This window comes from Leptodactylus fuscus, chromosome 2, assembly GCF_031893055.1.
Source record: "Leptodactylus fuscus isolate aLepFus1 chromosome 2, aLepFus1.hap2, whole genome shotgun sequence".
Lineage (NCBI taxonomy): Eukaryota > Metazoa > Chordata > Amphibia > Anura > Leptodactylidae > Leptodactylus > Leptodactylus fuscus.
Window position 1 is genome coordinate 47,078,147 of NC_134266.1, and position 22,689 is coordinate 47,100,835.

Consider the following 22,689-nt stretch of genomic DNA (forward strand, 5'->3'; position numbering starts at 1 on the left):
TATTCGTTGCAAATATTGCAAAAATTTCAGGTTCAGCAAACCCCCAGATTTTTGGGGTACACCCATCACGAACTATTATTATACCCTGGGGTCTTGTCAGACCAGAATATAATGATCGAAGACCCGGGGGAGTATACAAAACATAAAAACCAGTGATACTCACCTCTCCTGGGCTCCACCGCTACTACTTGCTATTTTCGGCCCTCTACAATGACATCACAGACATGGGTTATGCTGGTGTCATTATGCGTTGCGGCACCAGGCTGACCCGCTTGACGTCTGTGATGTCACTACACAAGCTGAAGCATGGAGTTGTGCCGGAGAGGTGAATAGCAATGGTTTTTATGTTTGCTCACCTCCCTTGGGCCTCTGATCATTATACTCAGGGGTCACGACTTCCTCCACTTCCCCTTTTTCCCACCAGGGGCCCCAGCGACATGATTTGAGATGCAAAGGGACACCTGGAGAGCAGAAGGGGAAGGAGAGGCAGTCGTGAGCAGGAACGGGGATAGGTAAGTAAACAGGGCCCGTTACCTGCTGTGATAATGGCCTATGTAGAAAAAAAAAAAAAGCAGTAGGGGCCCCTATGATGATGAGACCTGTGGCAGTCGCTAAAGCGGTACTTACGCCACTGCCTATGACTATTTCTGTAGCCCCTCTTAGTCTTAGACTAGAAACCTCTTACCTCAGTGATCCAGGGATACAAGCTTGGTGACATAATGTGCAGGAGGCCTGGGAACCTCAGGGAAGCAAGTGAATCCAGTCTAAGTTTGGATATACACATAACCAAATAAACAGTAACAAAGAACATTTTTTTATTATTTGCATGAATACACATTACCCAACTTAGCACACTGCGATAATATCTGGTTATTTCAAATAAAAGCTACTTTTATATCATAGAAACTAAATAACATTGGTTAGATAGGACCCCCTGACATGTCTGGGTTATTAAATATTTCTATTAACCACAATATAACACGGAGCATTTTTCCAGTAAGTCTATATTGTGCTCTGTAATTCTGCCAGGAAGTTTATGAATACATTGGAAACAGGGTATTAGCAGTGAGGGTATGTCCATACACAGTAGTCAGTGCTGACTGCCAGACTGTGAGGACACACAAACCTTAAACAAGTTCAATGGTAACAACCAGTTTATAACATGTATTTCTACATTTGCAGGAAGAATAACAGAGGAACTACACAGAGTTATAAGAAAAGATGCTCTAGGGTTGTTATTTTCTTGGGAATACAAGTAGTTACCAAAACGTACACGTCAGTAAGTGACATACTCTAAAATAATTCATCCTTTTTTACTGAAGACTCACTGCCATGTCTACATCTCACTTAGTGTCTTGTACACTATTGCCATACATCTCCAGCTCTTTATCAGCAGCCATAATATACTCCTTGAAGGTCTGCTGCTCTGCCCCTGAGGCTGGTCTTATAGAAACACACTTAAACATGTTTTTCTTCTGGTCATAATTCCCCATCGCTCTATGAATCCGACCTCTGATTAGTCTTGGCAAGTCCCGGTCCTAAGAAGAAACATAATAATACAATAGTAAGGTGTACATTGGGGTCTAATGTCTGTATCTAATGGACTGTAAGTATCTGATCTACAAGTGTAAATAATGCAGTAAAGGGATGTATGTACAGTGGTATCACATAGTATGTTATTATATATACATATGGTTCTAATCCTATAATGTCTTGCACTGTGAAACTTTATAGACCGATCAGAAGAACATAAGCTGCCAAAATAAATACTTTGTAGACTTAAAAAAGTTTAGAAACTAATATAAATGTGCAATAAGCCAGTTTTTAGATTGTGGCCGATACTGCCTCACAAAAAATCTATTTGCCATTTAGGCAGATTCCTGTTAACACCTAAAATAAAAATTTTATTAAATTTAAATAGAAGCACATTTATTCCTGGTGCACGACAAACAGCTATGTAACAGTATATATATATATATATATATATATATATATATATATATATATATATCCGCTGGGCCCAGTGGGAGTTTAATGCAATAGTGATATATATATTTCTCACATAGTAGATAAACTTTAATATAATTAAACATTGATAGACATTAGGTCTAAGTTGATCAATATGACTACTGAGCTATAATAGACCAAATATGGCTTTAAATAGCAAGAAGCTATCACTATTGTAAGAAAGTGACAGGAAAAGTCCTGGAAGGACGCTATATCTCCCCCAGAGTCCTCTCATATGTGTGGTGAGTGAGGGCTTCATATAGCTGTAGTAAGGCATCTGTCAGTATTAACCTCTTCTCATCCTACTGCAGGAAGGAGCTTTCGTGTACAGGTGGGAACAGTTAGGCCTAATCACAGGCCTATAAAGCCTCTCCAGACTTCTGTCCTGGGCAGTTCCTGGGGGAGAGTGGTGGAGCCAGGTCCTGGCCATCCAAACTGAAAACTGGTGAGACCAGTGGGTGCTCCACAGCTTGTATTTTTGTTGCTTTGTTTTGTCCGTGTGGTTGAAGCAAGCCACACGTATAGACAGAGTGCATCTGTGTAGTTAGTCGCCTAGCCGGGCAGGTATTTGTGTTTGTTTTTGCCTGAAGTAAAGGCCTGTTTATTTTTGTTTGCCAACACCTTTAAACCTTTTTGCAAAATAAACACACAGGGCTAAAACCCTGTTCAAACTGATTTTGGTGTCTGTCTCTGACTGTCTGGGTCCGCTGCTGCTACCGCTGAGCCTACCTCCCCCACATTTGGTGCTTCGGATGCGGGCAAGCCCAGTTTAAAACAGCTCTTAAAGAGACAGATACCTTTTTTTTTTTTTTTTTCCTCACTCTATCACCTGATGTCCTGGGTGAAGGCGGTGGGAGAACAAAGCACAAACGCGGCCGCAATGGAAGACCTGGTTAAGCTGCTTGGACAGGCCCAGATGGCTGCTGAAAGGCGACAACAGCGTGCAATGGAGGCCTCTGAAAAATGGCAGCAAGCGATGAATGTGATGTTCATGAAGCAGTTGGCTGCGTTAAGTAAGACCTTGGCTGCTCAAAAACCGGAGAGAGAGTCGGCGGCTGAGACCCAAGAGGTGAGACCCACTGCTCGAGCTGCTGTACAGAGTTCGTTACAAAAGATGACATCCACAGACGACGTGGAAGCGTATTTGCATGTCTTTGAGCGGGTTGCAGAACGAGAAAAGCTGCCAAGAGACCAGTGGGCAGATGTCGTGGCGCCTTTTTTAACCGGGGAGCCACAAAAGGCGTATTATGATCTGTGTGAGACAGAAGCCAGGGACTATACCAAGCTGAGGGGAGAAATCCTAGCCCGACTTGGAGTAAACATGCATGTACGAGCCGGAAGGGTACATCAATGGACTTTTTCTGAAAGCCTCCCGCCCAGGTCTCAAATGCATGATCTGGTCTACCTGGTGAAGAAGTGGCTTCAGCCAGAAGAAGCCTCCCCTGCCAAGATGGTGGAACGGGTAGTGCTGGACAAGTACACCCGCTCCCTTCCTCCTACAATCCAACGCTGGGTTGGCCAAGCAGGGCCCATGACGGCAGAGGAGCTGGTTTGCCTGGTGGAGAGATATCGGGCCACTGAGGAACTCCTCCAGACACCCTCCCGACCAACCTCCCCGAAATCTGGCAAGATAATACCCACCAGTAGGGGTGTGAGGAGGATTGGACTGGAAGGTTGTATACCCGGGGAGCAGGCAGCCGGAACCGTGTTCCCTAGATTCAAAAGGCAAAATGGCGACCAATCCCATTTACGGTGCTGGCGGTGCCATGAGATGGGACATGTGGCGGCACGTTGCCCTCTGACCAGTGAGCCAATGGACTGTAGCAGTTTTTCTCAACCTGTCTGTCTAGCCGAACTGCCGACTGATGAGGATCCCCAAATGTGTGTGGTAACTGTGGGAGGACAGTCTGTGTCTGCTCTCATGGACTCTGGTAGTGTGGTGACCCTGGTACGTGCAACTCTGGTGGACCCTGCCCAATACAATGGGCGTACGGTCGGGGTCTTGTGCATCCATGGTGACATCAGAAAGTACCCAATAGCCGAGGTCCCCATCGAGACTACCTGTGGGGTAGTCCATCACCAGGTAGGTGTAGTTCAGAGTCTGTTCCACAGTGTCATTCTTGGAAGAGATTTTCCTGGGTTCTGGAGCCTGTGGAAAAACCAAGATAAAGAGCAGGAGGGGTGTGAAAGGTTGCCGAAAATTGATCCTGAACCTTTCGACCCGGACTGTGGTGGGCCAGCAATAGCCGCTGTCCCAGAAGAAACTAGCTCGCCTCTTACCGTGTTAGCTGGTGACACTGAAGGTCAGCAGGAGGTGTCTGACCTACCAGAACTTGAGGTGTCCCATGACAATTTTGGTACTGCCCAACTCAGGGACCCACACTTGTCTCGGGCACGAGAAAATGTAAAAGTGATCAATGGTAAGTCCCAATATCCGGGGGCTGATCAAGAATTTCCTTATTTTGCTATGAACCAGGATTTACTGTATAGAGTAAGCAAAATAAGAAATAATGTTATTGAGCAATTGTTGGTACCCCAACCCTTCCAAAAAGTGGTTCTCGACTTAGCCCATAAGCATGCACTGGGAGGACATTTGGGGTATGAGAAAACTAAAGAACGTATATTACAACGTTTCTATTGGCCGGGGGTGGACAGACATGTACGAGATTACTGTAGCTCCTGCCCAGTGTGCCAATTGACTGCACCAGTCTCACACTTCAGAAGTCCATTAGTACCCCTCCCAATTATAGAGGTGCCCTTTGAGCGTATAGCTATGGATTTGGTGGGACCACTGGTGAAATCGGCTAGGGGACATCAGTACATATTGGTCGTAGTAGATTATGCTACCCGATACCCTGAGGCCGTGCCCCTCAGACATACCTCAGCCAAGCTAATCGCAAAGGAGTTGTTTTATATGTTTTCCCGAACCGGTATCCCTAAAGAGATCCTGACGGATCAAGGTACCCCCTTTATGTCCAAAGTTACAAAGGAAATGTGTAAGCTCCTGGGTATTAAGCACTTGAGAACCTCTGTCTACCACCCCCAGACCGATGGCCTAGTTGAGAGGTTTAATAAGACCCTTAAAGGAATGTTGAAAAGGGTGGTTAGCAAGGATGGTAAGGACTGGGATTGTTTGCTGCCATATTTTATGTTTGCCATCCGAGAGGTACCCCAGTCCTCCACCGGATTCTCTCCCTTCGAGCTAGTGTATGGAAGACATCCAAGGGGTCTATTGGATATTGCTAGGGAAACTTGGGAACAGGAACCCACTCCCTACCGTAGCGTTATAGAACACATAACCCAAATGCAAGACCGAATTACCGCAGTAATGCCCATCGTAAAGGAGCACATGGAGCATGCTCAGTTGGCACAAAGCCGTGTTTATAACCGAAAGGCTCAGCTCAGATCCTTTAACCCAGGTGACCGGGTATTAGTGCTCGTGCCCACCGTAGAGAGTAAATTCCTAGCCAAATGGCAAGGTCCATATGAGATAATTGAAAAAGTGGGAAATGTAAACTACAAGGTCTTCCAACCAGGCAGGAGGAAACCTGAACAGATCTACCATGTGAATCTGTTAAAACCCTGGAAAGAGAGGGAATCCATGTCGGCTCTAAGTACCCCTAGAGAGGTGGCCACTAAAGGCAGAGGTGCAATTGGTAATCATTGTCCTGATGTACAGATAGCGTTGACTCTGTCTAAGGTACAGGCACAAGAGACAAAGGAACTAGTACAGAGAAACACTGATGTATTTTCAGAGACCCCTGGGCGTACTAATCTAATAGCGCATGATATTGTAACCGAGCCGCAGGTACGAATCAATTTGAAGCCCTACCGTGTACCTGAAGCTCGTAGACAGGCCATAACAAAAGAGGTTAACAATATGTTAGCTCTTGGGGTGACTGAAGAATCAAAAAGTGCGTGGTCAAATCCTATTGTCCTGATTCCCAAACCCGATGGTACAATCAGATTTTGTAACGATTTCCGTAAATTAAATGAAAATTCAAAGTTTGATGCCTATCCGATGCCCAGAGTAGACGAGCTGATCGAGAGGTTAGGGACTTCCAGGTACTTCTCGACTTAACAAAAGGGTATTGGCAGGTGCCGCTTACGGAAAGTGCTAAAGAGAAAACTGCATTTGCCACCCCAGATGGGCTCTTCCAGTATGTAACCATGCCTTTCGGTTTACATGGTGCTCCCGCCACCTTTCAGCGGTTGATGGACAAAATCCTCAAGCCACATCGCAGGTATGCTTCAGCCTACCTTGACGATATTGTCATTTTCAGCCCTGATTGGGGGAGCCACTTGCCGAAGGTCCAAGCGGTACTAGATTCGCTTCGGGCAGCCGGATTAACTGCTAACCCCAAAAAGTGCACTTTGGGCCTTGAGGAAGCCCGGTATTTGGGGTACACAATAGGAAGAGGAGTAATCAAACCCCAGGTGAATAAAGTAGAGGCTATCCAGAATTGGCCCCGTCCCGTAAGTAAAAAGCAGGTGAGGGCTTTCCTGGGAATTGTGGGGTACTATAGGAGGTTCATACCCAATTTTGCCTCCATTGCAGCTCCCCTGACTGACCTGACCAAGGGAGGGAGAACTGGCCTCATCAAATGGAGTGAAGGGGCTGAGGGGGCATTCCAAAAGTTGAAAGCGGTCCTTTGTATACAACCAGTCTTGGTCACTCCCAATTATGCCAAAGAGTTTGTGGTACAGACTGATGCCTCAGATGTAGGGTTAGGGGCCGTCCTTTCACAGGTGATTGAAGGTGAGGAACATCCAGTCACATACCTGAGTCGAAAGCTCACTCCTGCAGAGAAAAATTACATTACATTATTATTGTAGAAAGGGAGTGTTTGGCCATCAAATGGGCTCTGGAGTCCCTACGATATTATTTGCTGGGCCGACAGTTTCGGTTGATTACGGACCACTCCCCTCTCACATGGATGTCTCAGGCTAAAGAAAGAAATGCCCGGGTTACGAGATGGTTCCTTACTTTACAAAATTTTAAATTTAAGGTCAAACACCGATCCGGGAAATTACAGGGGAATGCAGATGCTTTGTCCAGGACACATTGTATGGTGGCGAAAGGTGTTCGCCCCTATAGGTTCGAACAAAGGGGGAGGGTATGTAAGAAAGTGACAGGAAAAGTCCTGGAAGGACGCTATATCTTCCCCAGAGTCCTCTCATATGTGTGGTGAGTGAGGGCTTCATATAGCTGTAGTAAGGTATCTATCAGTATTAACCTCTTCTCATCCTACTGCAGGAAGGAGCTTTCGTGTACAGGTGGGAACAGTTAGGCCTAATCACAGGCCTATAAAGCCTCTCCAGACTTCTGTCCTGGGCAGTTCCTGGGGGAGAGTGGTGGAGCCAGGTCCTGGCCATCCAAACTGAAAACTGGTGAGACCAGTGGGTGCTCCACAGCTTGTATTTTTGTTGCTTTGTTTTGTCCGTGTGGTTGAAGCAAGCCACACGTATAGACAGAGTGCATCTGTGTAGTTAGTCGCCTAGCCAGGCAGGTATTTGTGTTTATGTTTTTGCCTGAAGTAAAGGCCTGTTTATTTTTGTTTGCCAACACCTTTAAACCTTTTTGCAAAATAAACACACAGGGCTAAAACCCTGTTCAAACTGATTTTGGTGTCTGTCTCTGACTGTCTGGGTCCGCTGCTGCTACCGCTGAGCCTACCTCCCCCACACTATTTACCAGTGATCGGTTACTTATTATAATAATGTATCACTACAAGGAATTTATATAACATGATATCAATCAAAATAAATTAATTTTTTTGAGACCATATATTCTGAGTTTCCATAACATACCTTGTGGCTGTGGGATTTAAGACTTGTCCAGTACTGCAACACAGTTCATTGATCTTAAAGGGGTTGTCCAAAGAGTTTACATTACCATACATTTTCTGGTGATTTTATGGTTTTACTATAACCAGCCAGTCCACATACCACAGGTTCAGCTTCATAAAATTGCCAGAAGAAGTAAGATAAATTGTCACAGACAACACCTTTAATGGGGCTGAGCTGGAATACCGAGGACAGCCACACTTGTATGTGCAGTGCAGTACATAGACAAAGAATAAAGAAAGATGCCTTGTGACTCCTTTAAGACGGGTTCACATGTACGGCCCGGTCTCCGCTTTTAGTTTTCCATCTTCTGCCAACAGGAGACGGAAACCTGGCAGTCAGTGTCCGCCCGTGAGCGTCTTCTGGTCTCCACGGCAAAACCATATATTTTTTTTTTTTTAACTAGACACAAAGTCCTGCATGTCCGGTTAAGAAAAAAACGGGTTTGCCACGGAGACGCACAGGCGCTCACGGGCGGGCACTTTGCAAACCCATTCATTTGAATGGGTTTGAAAAGTGACTGTCGGTTTGCGTCTCCTGTCCAGTTTCTCGGGCAGAAGAAGGAAACCTAAAAGCCAAGACCGGGTGCAGGTGTGAACCCGCCCTCACTAATGTAAATGAATGTAGTTGCTGCGTCTGCGACCTTTCTGACTAAAAGTCGCAGCACTCTTACACCAGTGAAGGAGCCATATGGTGACATGGTGTTCCTTGGATGTGAGACACTATAAAGTGGTTTAGTACCGTACCAAACATTGATGGTCTGTCTTAAGGCTAATTTGTAAACTCACCAGTAACCAACCACTAAAAACTACTGCAGGATCAGACCTAAAAGTTACACTAATTATAAGGTGGAATATTTATAAGGACCATTTATATTTTTATATAACACTCAGCCTTCTCTTCTATCGACCTTAAATTTTTCGTGGCACACAAAGACAGTGAAAAGTGTAAAGTGATACTTAAAGAGGACCTTTCACCATATCTGGGCACAGGCAGTGTTATATACTGCCAGAAAGCTGACAGTGCGCTGAATTCAGCGCACTGTCGGCTTTCCCGATCCGTGCCCGGTGTAAAGCGCTATCGGTACCATAGCGTTTACAGTCAGAAGGGCGTTTCTGACCATTAGCCAGAGACGGCCTTCTGCCTCGCGGCGCCAATCGCGCTGTGCTGTGGAGCCGGGAGGAACGCCCCCTCCCTCTCCTGATAATGCTAGTCTACGGACAAGCTGTGTGAGCAGAGGGAGGGGGGAGTTCCTCCCCACTCCACAGCACAGCGCGATTGGCGCCGCGAGGCAGAAGGACGTTCCTGGCTAATGGTCAGAAACGCCCTTCTGACCATAGAAGAGCTACGGTACCGGGCCGTAAGCTCTTCACACCGGGCACAGATCGGGAAAGCCGACAGTGCGCTGAATTCAGCGCACTGTCAGCTTTCTGGCAGTATATAACACTGCCTGTGCCCGGATATGGTGAAAGGTCCTCTTTAAATACACTATGTCTAACTATGATCATACAATGAATAACCTAATTCTGTAAAATATAAAACTGGAGCATTAAGTTACATTCAGATAGAAAGAAAACGACACAATAAGTAGCGTATTAAAGTGACTTACAATTTCGTAAAATATGCACTGAACGTGGTTCTTGCCATCTCTTAGAAGGAAGAGTTTTGATCCGTGGTCGCCTGATGTGACAGCAGAGTCAAGTGTTGCTATAGACAAGAGAGCCAAACAATTTGCTGAGAATTGTCATGAACTTGAACTTCTATATATATATACAAGTTACTGAGCAAAATGGCAAGAATCTGCTTTTAAGTGTCCTCATATCATTTCAGGTACAACTACTGTACGTGGTCTTTGCAGCATGAAGCGTGACAAAGCCATCACAATAATGACCCCCAAAACAAGGGACAATGTATCCAGGGCTAGTTTTTGGGGAAAACAGTGAACAAATTGCTGCAAATATTTAAGCAATGAAATATTAGGCTACACAGTCTAAAAATGCTCCAGATATAGTTTGGATGATAAATTTGGCAGATCTATAGACTGTCCAGTCTCATTTAATAATACACCCATTAGATGGCTTACTATGTGCCACAATTGTTGGTGCAAGTTTGAAGCATACTATCGTACCTTAAGGCTAAGGCCCCACCTGAAAAAGCAATGCGGGAAAAAACGCGGAGGAAACACATTGCGGTTTTTCCTGCAGCAATTTTTACAGAAAGTTTGAACACTTTTCCTTTGCAAACTTTCTGCTTCCATTATACCTATAGGGAAACTGCATGCCTTTCCATAGGTATAATTGACATGCTGCGATTTCCAAAAATGTAACGGTTTACAATATGTGTATTTTTCTGCAATGAGAATGAATGGGATTCTCTAGAATCGCATCTACTTGCCAGGGACTATAAAAGGTTTACGTCACGTTGGGCCCCGGCCTAAAGGGGCTGTTCAGTTTCAGCAAATAAATGATATTGTTTGTATAATGAAAAGCTGGATAATGGTAAGCCTATAGGGAAAACCAACATTTCTGCAGGTAAAACTAACATGCTGCATTATTTTAAACTGTGCACATTTTTAGGCTAAGGCTGGATTCACACATACACTCATTGCCCGTCTATTATTCCGCATTTTTATGGCAGAAAGCTGGCAGACCCCAATATAGTCTATTGCGGTGTGCGGGTTTCTTCAAGTAACTGTTTTTAAAGGTGTTTTATCATTGGGAAGACTCATTTTTAACTAATCACATCCTTGCATAGCCTTTAGAAAGGCTATTCCACACCTATCTTTTGTATGTTAATCGCCTCAGTCGTTTTTTGAATGAGCCCACTTTTATTCATATGCTAATCAGCCTCTAGCGAGCACCAGAAGTCTCAGCGAGCACTGTCTGCTGTGTGTGTGAGAGCAGGGAAGGCTGATGAGTCATCATCATCATCAGCCTGTGCTGTACACATAGCAGAGAGTGCTCGCTGAGACTTCTGGTGCACGCTGGAGACTTACTGATGCCCCCCTCTTAAGGCCAATTTTTTCAGAAATACAGCTAAATATCATGGTGGAAAAAAAAATATTGCAAACAAGTCACAATATTAGGGGCTGACCTTACACAAAACACACCTGTCAGCTGAACATTCACTGGGGTGACAGCTATCTCTACTGATCCCCCCCAGACATATGTACACTGGTTAAGTAGAGGAATAAGTCGCTGTCACATAGATCTCAAATTAGCTGACCTCCCTGAGAACTAAAGCATCGGATAAGTCGAAAATGAATAAACTTGAAGTATATTTCTCTCAACGTCTGTCATAGAAGGAGAGTTCAGAGGCTCCATATGCATTAGATGGTCATCCGCATCTTAGGTTAGGGCTACGTGTCAATTTTGGCTGTGACTCCTGTCATTGGACCCCCATCCTGCGATTTCTTCACTAATGTTATCGAATCAAGTTGTGTTCTGACCCCAAGTGTGCTGTAACTTCTAGTCGCAATGTTCAGCATTGTTTGTCTTTTTTGCAACTAGATGTCACAGTCACAGCACCCTAGGGGGGGTCGCAATGCAACTTCATTCATTAAAATTTGTGATGGAATTTCAGGGCAACCTGGTGATATTTGGTCACATTTGGAGAGTTGTGGCCAAAGTTGTAGTGTACCCCTATCCCAAACATCTGTATTTATTCACTATCATTTATTGATTTAGATTGTTTATATAACACCAACATATTCAACAGCGCTGTCATCAATTACATCTGACACTATCTGAATGGGCTTCACAGTCTAATTTTCCTATCTCAAAAACACATAGTAGGACAAATTTCATGGGAAGCCAATGACCCTTTCAGCATCTTTTTTTGATATGAACTCCGACAAACATGGGGCAAATATATAAACTCCATGTTGAATTCAAACTCAGGCTCCCAGCATTGCAAGGCAACACGGCTAACCAGTGTGACACCATGAATGGAGAGAAATGGCCCCACGAGGGGAGAGTTTACAGTTGGGTTAGGGGTAACATGGGGTCTGATTTCTTCCGGATGTGTCCTGTCTACCCAAGGAAACAGAAATGGAGAAAAAGTTTAGCCTGAGGCTTCGTTTATATAACACACTAGAAGTACCCGCAACTTCGTCCGCGGAACCCTGACCCCCTGTGCGACCCACCTGTAGCGCCGCGCAGGCTTCTTCCTTTGCCTTGTGTCCACAACGGCTACCTTTTCCTCATCTCCCCCCTGGCGCCCGCCAACCCCCTTTTTTCCTACCCACTCCCTCATGTGCTTGCTTCTTTCTCCTACCTCGTGCCCCTTTTCCCCCCTAGCCCTGTGTCCCCTTCCCCCCCCATGCCCCCTTCCCCCGTGTTATCTACCCCGTGCCCCCTTTTTCCCACCACCCGATGCCCCCTTCCCTGTCTTACCTACCCAGTGATCCCTCCCCCCCCCCCCCCCCCAGACCCTGTGTCACCTTTCCCCCCACCCACCGATGTTACAGCAGTGCCTATGAGGGCCCCCCTCCCACAGCAAGCTATTTGCCCCCATTCCATCTGTGGGCGCTGTGGCGGCCCTGTCCCCGTCCCCCTGGGTTTACCTGCCCAGGCCCCCCCATTCCCGCGTCCCCCACTGGATCGGCAACCTCCTCACTCCCAACACCCCACCCCTCTCCCTTCTCAAAGTCCCTTAACTCGCCTGTCGTCACAACCCTTCTCCTGCGGCCGAATGACACTGTAGATAGCCCTGAGCAGACATCGGTGACATCCCCGACGGACATGCAGAGTCCAGAGGCTACAGCCTCCGTGGGACAGCAGGCCGAACCGACGTTCCAGACCGCGGCACAAGCGATCCCCTGTCCGGCCGCGTCAGAACACTGCGGTCCTGTGGTAAGCCCACACAGGTGGGGCAGCGTACGCTGCCCCAGAGTACGGGCGCTGGTACAGGGCGCTCTGGACCTCTGAGAGCCGCCATGTTCTTGTGGACGCCGGCCGGCCGATAGCCCACATAGAGAAGCGTCACCCATCCAGGTGAGCTGCTGATGGGGCTGGGATGACGTCATCCCAGGTCCTGCAGCGAATTCAAAAGTGAAAAGCACCGGTCACGGGAGTGAATTGCGGTGGTGTATGGGAATTCCATGTAGCCTATCGTTCAATCCAGGACCCAAGGTATGTATGTGCGCAATTTCAACCAAATCCGTTCGCCCCCCCGACCCCTTTGCACCTACCCCCGCAACCCCAGCCTCAACCTCCTCCCCTGTCTGGGGTTAGGAGATAGGCCTGAGAGGGCAATAGGGAGTTTGTGGCTGGCTATGCTAAAAAGTGTGGGATTGCAGAGCTGGTGGTATGAGTTGTGGTTTTGTGGGGGTCCTGGCAAAAACGTATGTCTGCGATTGTGATGAAAAGTAGCCTATTATTCAATCCTGCCTAGGAACTATGTTTGTTGAAAATTTGAGCCAAATCGGTTGAGCGTTTTTTGCGTGACTGAGGAACAAACATCCAAATACTAAACATCCAAACACACAAACATCCAAACACACATACTATCACATTTATAATATTAGTAGGATATTTGTCTCCATCCACTTTTCAAAGTCAAAATAAAGCACTGAAAACATTCAATAGAAAGAATATTTCCAGCAAAAAATAGGGATGCAAAATACTGATTCTATAAGGCTGGTGAGAGGCATCTTATCACATGACAAAGGCCAGCATGACTTCTAGGATGGAAACAAGCAGTAAACAAGCATGAACTCACAAAGGTCTCCAACTATAGGGATAACAATTAAAGGAAAGAATAAAATTACAGCCAAATCAATGAATCTGTATATATTTCTTATATAGAAGCAGTATTTACAGTTATGGCCTTAAGTGTTGGCACCCCTGAAATTTTTCCAGAAAATTAAGCATTTCTCCCAGAAAATTATTGCAATTACACATATTTTGTTACACGGATGTTTATTTCCTTTGGTGTATTGGAATAACACAAAAAAATGTTCCAAAAAAAATCCCAAAATTGTTATTAGGCAGAAGAAAGGACCAGCCTTGCGGAGGACAGGCGGGGAATCAGTGCTCACCAAATTTTGATAAATGGAAGTCAACTTTATTAGGCACCACGCATTCCGGGCAAACAGCCCTTTTTCAAGTGCAATATTGATCCTGCCATCCCCCCCCAGGCTTATAATCGAGTCAATAATTTTCCCATTATTTTGTGATATAATTAGGGGCCTCAGCTTATATTCAGGTCGGCTTATACTCGAGTATATGCGGTAAGTTATACACCCTTAGGAAAAAATAACTTAAATCAGTCACTTCCTATAACCATCAAAAAGCTTCTTACACCTCTTAACTGGAATTTTGGACCCCTCTACTCTAGCAAACCGTTCCAGGTCTCTCATATGTGAAGAATACCTGCTCTTCTCCCAAAAGCAATTTTAAGATCTCTCAAAAGGTGTTCAATGGGATTTAGATCCAGACTCATTGCTGGCAACTTCAGAACTCTACAGTGCTTTGTTTCCATCCATTTTGGGGTGCTTTGAAGTATGTTTGGGATCATTGTCTTCCTGGAAGACCCATGACCTATGATGCAAATCCAACTTTCTGACACTGAGCCCTACAATGAGGCCCAAAATCCTTTGGTAATCTTCAGATTTCATCATGCCTTGTGCACAGTAAAAGCACCCCAGTGCCAGAGGCAGCAAAACAACCCCAAAGCATCTGAACCTCCACCATATGTGACTGTTGGTTCTGTTTCTTCCTTTGTAGGCCTCATTCCGTTTTTGGTAAACAGTAGAATGATGTGCTTTATCAAAAAGCTCTGTCTTGGTCTTTCATGTCCACAAGATATTTTCCCAGAAGGATTTTAGCCTACTCATGTACATTTTGGAAAACATTGTGTCCTCCTGGGTCTCCTGCCATAGCATTTCCTTTCGGTCAAATTAAGATGGGTAGTTGGCGCTGACACTGATGCCTCCTGAGCCTGCAGGACAGCTTGGATTCCTTTGTTACTTGATCGGGGCTGTTTATCAACCATACGGACTATCCTGCATTGTTAAATTTCATCAATTTTTCTCTTCCATCCACGTCCAGGGAGATTAGCCATGAGTTGTAAATTTTTTGATGTTGTTGCGCACTGTGGGTGAAACAACATTAAGAGACAGACTTGAGATTGTTGATATTTTTCCAGAATTTTGGTTCTCAAGTCCTCAGACAGTTCTCTTTTCCTTTTTCTGTTCTCCATGCTTAGTGTGGCACACACAGGCACACAATACAAAGATTTCAACTTTTCATCTGGTTTCAAGTGTGATTTTTATATTGCCCACACCTGTTACTTGCCATAGGTGAGTGTGAATGAGTATCATATGCTTGAAACAAAGTTATTTACCCACGATTTTGAAAATGTGCCAACAATTTTGTCTGCCCATTTTCTGGAGTTTTGTGTAAAATTATGCCCAACTTACCAAATTTTTTTTTTTTAGTTTTGTTTCAATACACACAAAGGAAATAAATATGTGTATAAGAAGATCTGAGTAACTGCAATAATTTTCTTAGAGAAATAGTTAATTTTCTGGAAAAATTCTCACTATGTTTACTACATTAATACTGTATCTATATTACTATACTGTAAATCCTTGACAAGACATTACTAGATGACACATACCTAGTACCTCAAATAACAGTGGGACTCTGTCACTGCGCTGACTCCAGTACTTCATGCTCTCTATTGATGCAGATATGATTCTTAAAGAATGACTCTTTTCTTTAAAAGTCATTTGGTAAATAGGTATAGCCTTGGAAGAGATGAGAAATAATTTTAGCAAAGACACATGGAAAAAACTGCAAAAAACTTACCAAATTGTTAGGGTAAGATATGGAAGTGGTAAAATAAGGGAGAAGCAAAAGAATAGGGGACAGACAAAAACATAATTTTTTTTTTAAATAAAATGTTGAACGCAAATAGTTTATCATATTTCATACCATGCCATTATTATTATAGGATTGACTGCTTATTCACGGGACAGGGTTACACAGCTGTGAGCTATCCTTTTAATCTGTTAAAAATATATTCACTATATTTTATGTAGTAAATGACCCATGTCACTAGCAAAGATGAATGTCTGCCATCCTTCAGATATGACCAGCTAAATTTTTTCCAACCTGCTAGATATGTGGGCATGACTTTTTGAAAAAAGGGGAGTGGCTTAAATGTGCCAAAATTGGGTCTTAAAATTCTGGCTCAAAGTAAGACAACTATTAGGTGCTATAAACTTGGACTAAAAATAGGATTTTACAACCAGCACCTGCTGGTTTCGCCTAAGTATTAGGGTGGCTTCACACAGCGTAGCGCGCTGCTCCTTTAGACACATATACACGTGTCTGAGCTTGGCGCTTCAAAACAGAGCCCATTGATTTCAATGGGTGCTGATATACTTGCGCTACCCATTGAAATCAATAGGGAAAAAAGCAGCTCATTCATTTCTATGGGGAGCGCAAGTATGCCGGCTCTCATAGAAAGAAATGGGATCTGTTTTAACACCACTGATTTGGAACGAGTTACACGGTCAGAATCAGTAAGCGTATACTCAGTGTGAAAGCACCCTCAGGGAGCCTTCACATGGAGTAAACACGCGTGTATTTTTGCAAAATACACGTGTAAAAAATAAGACTCCCATTGACTTCAATGATATTTTTTACACGTGTAAAAATACACCTGTAAAAAGTCATTGAAGTCAATGGAGTCTTATTTTTACACGTGTACTTTGCAAAAATACACGTGCGTTTACTCCGTGTGAAGGCTCCCTTAATGTGATTCTGTACATTAGAGAACCCATGCTGTAGATCATTTCCCTGATGTCAGACCCCTACCAATGACACTTCGAAACTGATATGCCATAAGTGTTAGGGTCAGTTCACACGTGAACTGCCCGCGCGGGTTTTGACAAGAGAGAGACGTGGCTCTGTAGTAACCATCGCGGTCATGGCTTTCCCCTCCGCTGTCGGCTCAAATGAATGAGCCGACATAGGAGGGAGCTGCCGGGTGCGGAAGCCGCGCGGCTGAGCCCGCACGGCTTCCGCCTGAAGATAGGGCAGGTCGCTTCTTTTCTCCGCTAGCGGGAAAAAAAAGCCCGGCGGTCTACATAGACCACCATTGTAAAGGGGCGGATTTTGAAGCGAAATCCGCTGTCAAAATCCGCCCCTTTGCCAACGTGTGAACTAGCCCTTATCTGTGGAAGATGCTTTTTTTCTGTACCAGTGTTATCTATTGAAGTAGAAATGTTTTTACCTGTATCATTTCTTCTTCTGGCATATCAGCAAATGCATTGTCCTTGTTCACTTTAGCATTATTTTTAAAGAAATATGAGGGTTGCAGATCTTTTTCTCCTGATGAAGTAGCAGAAGAATAATGTGACCTCTTGTAAGCAGACGCCGATGTCTGTTTAGAGAGCTGCACTTGTGAAGAATGTAAAGAATATGTCTCATGTGCACTTTGTCCTTTTACACTCTCCATCTGTCCATACTGCCTTTTAGGACCAGAAGGTAAATCTTTACTAAAGCTGCCTAATATATTTTCATCTCCAGGATAGACACTTGTTCTCTTCTCTGCTGATCTGTAACACACAAGTACTGTAGAAGAAACTGTTGCAGAATATAACAAATGCAGAACTATTGTTTTTGTTGTACACAAAGGTAACATTTTTCTGCCATGTGTATGACAGCATTGTAGTTCTATATTGCTTATGCTGGTTGTAAATAAAACATTGGTTTTTACAAAGTAAAGATAAATATTCTTGGAAATGTTACAACATCAGTTCAACAATGCAATGACATTTGGGACATCCAAAAAACAATCACTATTCACGGTTTTCTCCTCTAAGGCTGGTCATTCAATATGTCAATATGCATATGAGCTTTTGGAACTACGAGGGCTCCAAAGAGGTATGTGGTAACACCCTCATTGTCCAAAGGCCTGATTTGCATATTGACAAAAATGGTGATATCTTGGTAACAAATACAACAATTCACAAAACACCAATAGGTGACTCTAACCTATTTGCTGCCTGGGTGACATGCTGGTTCTAGTCACAGAATACATTTAAATGACACTAAACTATATTGGAGTTACAGATGAGGTTTATTTTTAACAATTATGCTTCACACTTGCGCCCCTGTCCAGTGTTTGCCATTCCACAGGGTTTCCTTTTTCAGCCGCGGCAAAACTGGACAGGAGACAGAAACCTGGCGGTCAGCTTTAAAACCCATTCACTTGAATGGGTTTGTAAAGGTGACCACGGGTGTCCGCCTGCAGCCTGTCTGCAGGAAAACCGTTTTTTTAGCTGGACATAAAGTCAGACATACAGAACTTTGTGTCCGGCTAAAATAAAAAAAACGGTTCACCCACGGACAGGACGCAGATGGACACCAGTAGTCACCTTTACAAACCCATTCAAGTGAATGGGTTTTAAAGCTGACCGCCGGGTTTCTGACTTCTGTCCAGTTTCACTAGGGCTGAGGACAGAAACCCGGCAGAATGCACACACCAGATACTGAGCTCAAGTGTGAATGTCCCCTTATACTATAAGTCTCGGAGCCAGCCAGGTTATACTGTGTGATCAGATGTACAAACTAGAATGGAGTGAATGGTTCCTATTTAGAAGGAAGAAGAATAACAATGTGGATGTGACAACCTATCATTGAATGTTGTGTAGTCCCCATATAAAATGAAATAAATACAGATTCTACCTAAAACCTACATTTATAAAGTTCTTACCTAACCTCCAATTTTTTACTAGCATTTTGCTGCTGAGAATTTCTGCTTTCCCAAATGGAGTCTGAATGAAAATATAATAAAGACAGACCATGTCACTTATATTGGCATAAATATGATTATGAAGAGTTACATAGAAAAATATGTATTAGACTTTCCATTGTTATTACAGTCATCTTTGGCAATACAACGGCGCCTCACGTTAGATGAGGTTACAATAGAGGAAACTTACTATTTCACATATGTGTTGTGCATCTTTGGCATATGGCCCTTTTTTGTACAAAAGTTGCAACACTTTGCTTTTTCTGCATCCCGCTCGCCCCTTTCCAAAGAGGTGCGTGCTTTAGTATGTCAAATTTACTATAATAACTCATGCCTCAAATCTTTGTCAGTCCCTGACTGATGCCTCTTAATCATTTTGGATTTCGGCTAGGTTCACATCTGTGTCTCAGATACCCAACCTAAAATCTGTGGAGAGAAAAGTCCTGCAAAGAGAAACCCGACAGACACCCAGCAGAACCCATTACAGTCTATGTCCTCAGGTAACCGGTTTTTAAGTGGGCAGGGTCTCTGTATTTCGGGTCCCCAAGAGTGAACCTAGCGTAAGAGAAGTGTAGGAAACACCAGTCTTAATAAACCCCCCATAAATTCCCCAATATTTTTAACATACAGTGGTCTTTCACAAGTCGCTGTAAAGCTAGCTTCACATTTGCACCAGGATAAAAGAGCTGTTACCCGTGGACCCCATAGACTACAATGGAATAACGCACCCAGTTTTTCATTGACTTATGGTTTCAAGTTCGGGTCCATTCACATTATGTTATTGCTGTCTATTGCTGCATGAGTGGATCTGTTTTTTTTAATGAAAAAAAAATACACATATGAATCTGTTTTTAATTTTAAAAAAATTGATTCATTTTCTTGTGATAATTAAAACAAAAGGGGGAGGATTCTGAGCTTCTGATTCAGTTACCACATACGTGCTGAACCCACCCTTGCCTCTGCCTGTGTGTAAGATAATCAGATAAGAGATGTAGCACAAGGAGAAGCTGTGTGATGGATGTAGTGAGCAAAGGAGAAACCCCGAAGAATACAGTGCAGAATGGAGAAGCCTGGCGAAGGATGTGGATAAGGGAGAAGATGAGCCAGTGCTATAGAAAAGTACATCTCCATAGGATCAGAAAAAAGACAAAAAAGACCAGATAGACAAAAACAGATGGTGCTGCTTAAAGCACCTCTGATCTCCGTCACTGTCTCATGACCAATAATAGCATTTTATCATTTACTATCTGCACTGAGTAGACTTCTCAGGAGACCCAAGAGCTGATCCAGACTCATAGACAGGACATTAGTTATTATAAAAACTCTGAGAGTAGTTTATGAATGTCAAAGTTGATGAAGTCACTTGTTCTTCTATAAGAAGTATGTTCATAGCAATGTGATAAGGCCCAGTTTACATCTGCATCTGGGTTTCCGCATAAAAAAGCGCTTACCTAAGGAAACCAGCGAACCCCATAGTGGTTTCTGCATGAAAAATGCAGAGAGAAAAGTGCTGCTTACAGGACTTTCCTTTCTACATATTTCCTGCGGATGTGGTAACAGAATGATGGGCCACACGCAGATGTGAACCAGGCCTTAATGCAGTAATAACCTAATTCACCTGTTGGCTGGGAAGTTAAGTGAAAACCTTCATGGCCAAGTTGAGTCCCATCAGAAGTCAGATCTTTTATCTGCGGCACTGAGGTGAGTGGCTGTCTATTCCTTTTCTTCTGGTTGAAGATGGGCACAGGAAGGCAGGCTGCAGGAGAGAGAAACAACTTCATTTAGTTAGAAAATCTGGATTAAGTAAATCTGCAATTCTCTAGGGTACGTTCACATGTTGCAGTCATTATGGTTTGGGCATGAGCACATAGGAAAATAAATACAGATTTCTACTGCAATTTTGCAGCAATTAAAGCAAAAAAAGATTTGACTGCACCATGTGAATATAAACTTAGTGATCAGCTACACAACCAGATTAAAGAGGACCTTTCATGGTTTGGGGCACAGTAAGTTCTATATACTGCTGGAAAGCTGACAGTGCGCTGAATTCAGCGCACTGTTGGCTTTCCCGATCTGTGCCCCGGGTAAAGCGCTAGCGGTGCCGGTACCGTAGCTCTTTACAGTCAGAAGGGCGTTCCTGACAGTCTGTCAGGAACGTCCTTCTTCGAAGCAGTGCCTATCGCGCTGTGCTGTGTGAGCGGGGAGGAACACCCCCTCCCCTCCTGATAATACTCGTCGATTGACGAGTACTGTGAGCAGAGGGAGGGGGCGTTCCTCCCTGCTCACACAACACAGCGCAATAGGCACTGCAGTGGAAAAGGACATACCTGACAGACTGTCAGGAACGCCCTTCTGACTGTAAACAGCTACGGTACCAGCACCGATAGCTCTTTACTCGGGGCACAGATCGAGAAAGCCAACAGTGTCGGCTTTCCGGCAGTATATAGAACTGCCTGTGCCCCAATCCATGAAAGGTCCTCTTTAAGGCTAAGGCCTCGTTCACATCTGCGTTGGTATTCCGTCCAGGGTAGTCTGCATGAAGACCCCCCCGAACAGAATACCGAACGCAACTGCAAGCGGAGTGCCAGTGAAAGCACACGGACCCCATAGACTATAATGGGGTCAGTGTGCTTGCCGCCAGATCTCCATAGGGATCATGAGGACAGGAAAATAGTTCACAATCTACTTTCCTGTCCGCATGATTTGTGCGAGCAGTGCACAACAAGCACACAGACTCCATTATAGTCTATGGGGTCCATGTGCTTTCAATGGCACAGCACTTGCGTTCGGTATTCCGTTTTGCCCATGCGGACTCCCTGAAAGGAATACTGAACGCAGATGTGAACAAGGGGTAAGGCCACACACAGTGAGCTGCAGCCAAAAAGCACTGCAGAAAGGACAGACAGAATCCACCCCCAAATCTGCAGCAAATTCTGCCGTGTGAACATACGCTGAGGGCTTCCTATATATTTATCATTCCTTTTGTGGCAATTCTTGGCTTTGGCTCCAAAAAAAAACAAGCAAAATCTGCATTTCCGCAATGTGGGGCTTTAACGAATAGGATAGGTCATTGATTTGAGATTATGTTGAGCACAAAGTGTGCAGTGGTTGAGCCATTCATCTGAATGAGAGAGGAGCTGCAGTAGTGCAGTTTGGCATCTACACTGTATAGACAGCCATCTGGGTGTGGCTTATGAAGCAAAATGTAGATGGCCGATTGTTTTAGAGGTTGAGCCAGGTTGTTGGAGGCATCAGGGCTTACATGTCCCTATTTTACCAATTTCAAAGTTAGTAAATATTGGTTTTTGTATGTGGTTTCTGAAGCTAAAGACAGAAATGGATTCAAAACAAAGGAGAAATTTATCCCCATAATGGCCCCTGCACACAATATTATGTCCCTTAGTGACCCCTGCACACAGTATTATCCCCCATAGTGGCACCTGCAAACAGTATTATCTCCGATAGTGGCCCCTGCACACAGTATTATCCCCAATAGTGGTCCCTACACATAGTATTATGTCCCACTGTGAACACCCATAAACAATTATACTCTGGGGTATTTTCAGACCCCAGAGTATAATAATTGGAGACCGAGGGGGAGAAAAACATAGAAAAAAAACTCTGTTACTCACCTATTTCCCGTCTCCTACGCTGTCAGCCTCCAAAGTAGTCGATCTTCAATGACGTCAGACGTCACATGACCTGGGACTCAGGCCGGGGTCATGAGACGTCAGATAACTAGGCCAAAGTCTGCACAGATCGTGGAGAGGTAAGTAACAGTGTTTTTTATGTTTCTTACCTCTCCCGGTCCGCCAATCATTATACTCGGGGGTCCGAAAAGACCCCCGAGTATAATGATGGCAGCGGTAGCGGCTGTCACCGGGCCCCTAATGTCCCGGCCCTGTGGCAGCTGCCTCTGCTGCTATGGCAGTAGTTACGCCACTGCCCTTAATGGAAGTAAATGATAGACAGGTTTAATATGATGGATAATTTGTGATTAGGGGAGGTTTTTTTATTAAATTTATTAAAAATATAAGGTAGCGTCAGGTCTCTGCTGTGTAAAAC

The 22,689-nt window shown here is 44.3% G+C and overlaps 1 protein-coding gene across 1 annotated transcript; it reads right to left on the reverse strand.

The window, feature by feature from the left end:
• Positions 1–1,343: 1,343 nt before the first annotated feature.
• On the reverse strand, positions 1,344–20,405 carry SPATA22 (spermatogenesis associated 22). Its single transcript, XM_075262618.1, has 6 exons — positions 20,243–20,405; positions 18,586–18,646; positions 17,101–17,425; positions 15,478–15,607; positions 9,464–9,561; positions 1,344–1,538 (listed from the first exon to the last, which is right to left on the reverse strand). The coding sequence occupies exons 1-6, from the start codon at positions 20,403–20,405 to the stop codon at positions 1,344–1,346; spliced, it is 972 nt and encodes a 323-aa protein (XP_075118719.1).
• Positions 20,406–22,689: the final 2,284 nt, after the last annotated feature.

Excerpts from the sequence above, each read along its gene's own strand:
- SPATA22 (XM_075262618.1), bottom strand. The coding sequence starts at position 20,405 with ATGAAGTTGTTTCTCTCTCCTGCAGCCTGCCTTCCTGTGCCCATCTTC. Across the intron at positions 18,647-20,242 it reads CTTAACTTCCCAGCCAACAG|ACTCCATTTGGGAAAGCAGA; the intron begins GTGAATTAGGTT and ends ATTTTCATTCAG. Across the intron at positions 9,562-15,477 it reads ACTGTTATTTGAGGTACTAG|CAACACTTGACTCTGCTGTC; the intron begins GTATGTGTCATC and ends TCTTGTCTATAG.